Source organism: Numida meleagris, unplaced genomic scaffold (assembly GCF_002078875.1).
Source record: "Numida meleagris isolate 19003 breed g44 Domestic line unplaced genomic scaffold, NumMel1.0 unplaced_Scaffold1005, whole genome shotgun sequence".
In the NCBI taxonomy this organism is placed as follows: domain Eukaryota; kingdom Metazoa; phylum Chordata; class Aves; order Galliformes; family Numididae; genus Numida; species Numida meleagris.
In genome coordinates this window covers 3292-6127 of record NW_018362792.1, presented here as the reverse complement: position 1 = coordinate 6127, position 2836 = coordinate 3292, and the positions used below count along the sequence as shown (strand labels likewise).

Below are 2836 nucleotides of genomic sequence, written 5' to 3'. Positions count from 1 at the left end.
CATGTCCCCCCACGCCCCCTGTCCCCGCACTCACTGGGCGCCCCGCAGTCCACGCACAGCGAGTTGCCGCGGGCGTTGCGGATGGCCTGGATGGCCACAGCCTCGCTCTGGCTGTCCGTGCGCGCCTGGGGACAGCGGGTGACAACGGATGAGACCCCGGCCCCATTGCACCCCCCCGCCGCCCCCCCTCGCCCCCTACCTTGTTCTTGCTGCTCTCGCAGCACTGCAGGCTGGCCAGGATCTGGCTCTCGATGGCCTGCACCCAGGCGTCGCGCTCCTCGAAGCTGCCCGCCTCGAAGTGCCACGTCTGCCCCGTGCTGGACACGATCAGGAACTCAAAGTTCTCCTCCTCTGCGGGGGCACAGAGCGCTGCCACGGGGCCAGGGGCACGGCGGGACCCCCAGCGCAGCCCACCCCCTGGAGACCCCCGGCATCGCCCCATAGAGACCCCCCCCATCCCAGCAGCACCCCCCGCGGGGGCGGGGACGCAGCGGGGTGAGCGCGGCAGGCAGGAGGGGACGCAGCCACATGCACGCGGTGGGACCCACGGCAGCGCGTGGGCCGTGCCACGCGCCGGGCGCCACGTTACCTGTTTTATAAATATTTCTTAAACTACCAAAGCTTTTTAATTTCCACATTTTGCGTTTGGCTGCGGAGGGTCCGGGGCGGAGACGGCAAAGAGAGGAAAACGGGGGGACAGAGAGTCAGGAGGAGCCCGCGAAGCCCCGGGAGCGGCGAGGTGACAGGCGGCGGCACAGCGCGGGGACGTGGCGCAGCGTGGCGGGGGCGGCTCCGGCGGCGGTGTCCCCGTGGGGCGGTGGCCGTGTCCCCATGGCGGGCACCGTCCCCGCGTCCCCGCGGCGCTCACCTTCCGCCTGCCCGGCGGAGCCCTCCGTCTTGGACGGGGTGGAGAGCTTCTTCCGGCGGTGCTTCTTGCGGTCGATCATCGGTGACGGCGGAGGATCGCGGCCCGAGCTGCCGGGGCTGGAGATGGGCTCGGGGCCACCGGGGCCGTCTGCCAAAGGAACGATGCTGGGGGGCTCGGGGACACCTGGCCACCAGGGCCACCCAGGCCACGGAGGCCGACAGGCCCACGGGGGGCACCAGGGCCACTGAGCCCACCGGGCCCCCCCAGAGTCACCAAGGACATCACAGCTACTGGGGCCACCAAGTCCACCAGTGTCAACAAGGTCACCGTGGTCATTGGGGCCACCAAGATCACCAGTGCCACCGGCACCACCAGGCTCACAGCATCCACCCGTGTCACTGGGGCCACCAGGGTCACCGAGGGCACTGGGCTCATCAGGATCCCTGGGGCCGCTGGGCTCATCAGTGCCACCAAGTCCACCACGGCCACTGGGGCCACCAAGTCCACCGGTGCCACCAGGACCATCAGGTTCACGGCGTCCACGAGGCCCACTGGGGCCACCGGGGCCACCGAGTTCACTGGGCTCACCAGGGTCCCTGGGCCACTGGGTTCACCAGTGTCACCAACATCTCCACGGCTACCAGGGCCACCAAGTCCACCAGCGCCACCGAGACCACCAGGCTCACAGCATCCCCCAGTGCCACTGGGGCCACCATCACCACCAGGATCACCAGAGTCACCGGGACCAACTGGGTCACCACGTTCACCAAAGCCACTGGGGCCACCAACGTCACCGGTCTCCCCAGAGCCACCAGGGACCACCTCTGTCCCCACGGTCACCGTGTCCCCAGGCTGACTGGGGCCACCGGGTCAGCGGGGCCACCTCAGCTGAGGTCCCCGGCTCTGCCCCTGGGGATGGAGACAGGAACAGGGACAGGGATGGGGATGGGAAAGGGGACAGGGATGGAGACGGGGAGGAGAACAGGGATGGGGATGGGGACAGGGATGGTGACAACGGCGGGGACAGGGATAGGGACAATGATGGGGACAGGGACGGGGACGGGGACGGTGAGGGGACACTCACCGGATCCGGACAGCTTGGCGCTGGAGGCGGACGCGCAGCGCTGCAGGGAACGCTCGCCCTTCCCGGTGCCCTTGGTCCCCGGCTCCGGGGGGAGGCTGAGCCCCACGGGGGACGCGCCGGCTGCGGGCAGGGAGGGGACGGTGAGGCGAGCGTCCCCCGGGGGGTGGGACGCGGCCAGCAGCCCCCCCAGCCCTCACCGCCGCCGTCGGCGCCCACGTCCTTCACCAGGCCGTTGATGCTGGCCGAGGGGCCGCAGGCGGAGATGGCGCGGGGCGGGCGCTTGCCGGGGACCTTGACGGTGGTGCGCAGCAGATCCATCTCCTTGCCGTGGGTGCTGTGGATGTAATCCTGCGGGGCGGGGAGGGCGCGGTGCTGAGAGCGGGGACACGGCCACGGGGGTGCGGGGACGGGGCAGGGGGGGCACTCACGTTGATGGTGGGGTGGTAGAAGAGCAGCCCGTTGCTGGACAGCGTGACGTACTTCTTCTTCCACTCCTTGTTGAGGGAGTTGCCACTGCGCTTCAGCAGGAAGCTCTGGGGGGAGGGGAGGGGACGTGAGGGGACGGCGGGGGCAGCGGGAGCAATGGGGACAATGGGGATGATGGGGACAATGGGGACAAGAGGGACAGTGGGTTCAATGGGGACAATGGAGGCGATGGGAATGACGGGCGCAATGGGGATGATGGGGACAGTGGGAACTATGGGGACAATGCAGGTGATGGGGACAGTGGGGACTATGGGTTTGATGGGGACCATGGGGACAATGGGAACGATGGGGACAATGAGGATGATGGGTTTGATGGGGACAACTGAGGCCATGGGGACATTGGGGACAATGGGGACGATGGGGACAAGGGCTTTGATGGGAATGATGGGAACAGTGGG

At 68.7% G+C, this 2836-nt stretch overlaps 1 protein-coding gene across 1 annotated transcript in view; it reads right to left on the bottom strand.

Annotated features, from left to right (window-relative positions):
* Nucleotides 1-34: 34 nt before the first annotated feature.
* AGAP2 (ArfGAP with GTPase domain, ankyrin repeat and PH domain 2) overlaps nucleotides 35-2836 on the bottom strand; it is a gene marked incomplete at both ends in the record, with an annotated part of 5982 nt that continues 3180 nt past the window's right edge. Inside the window, 6 exon segments of the mRNA XM_021381729.1 lie at nucleotides 35-125; nucleotides 200-351; nucleotides 869-1015; nucleotides 1953-2072; nucleotides 2150-2300; nucleotides 2381-2485. Of these exon segments, the coding sequence (XP_021237404.1) occupies nucleotides 35-125; nucleotides 200-351; nucleotides 869-1015; nucleotides 1953-2072; nucleotides 2150-2300; nucleotides 2381-2485 (766 nt within the window).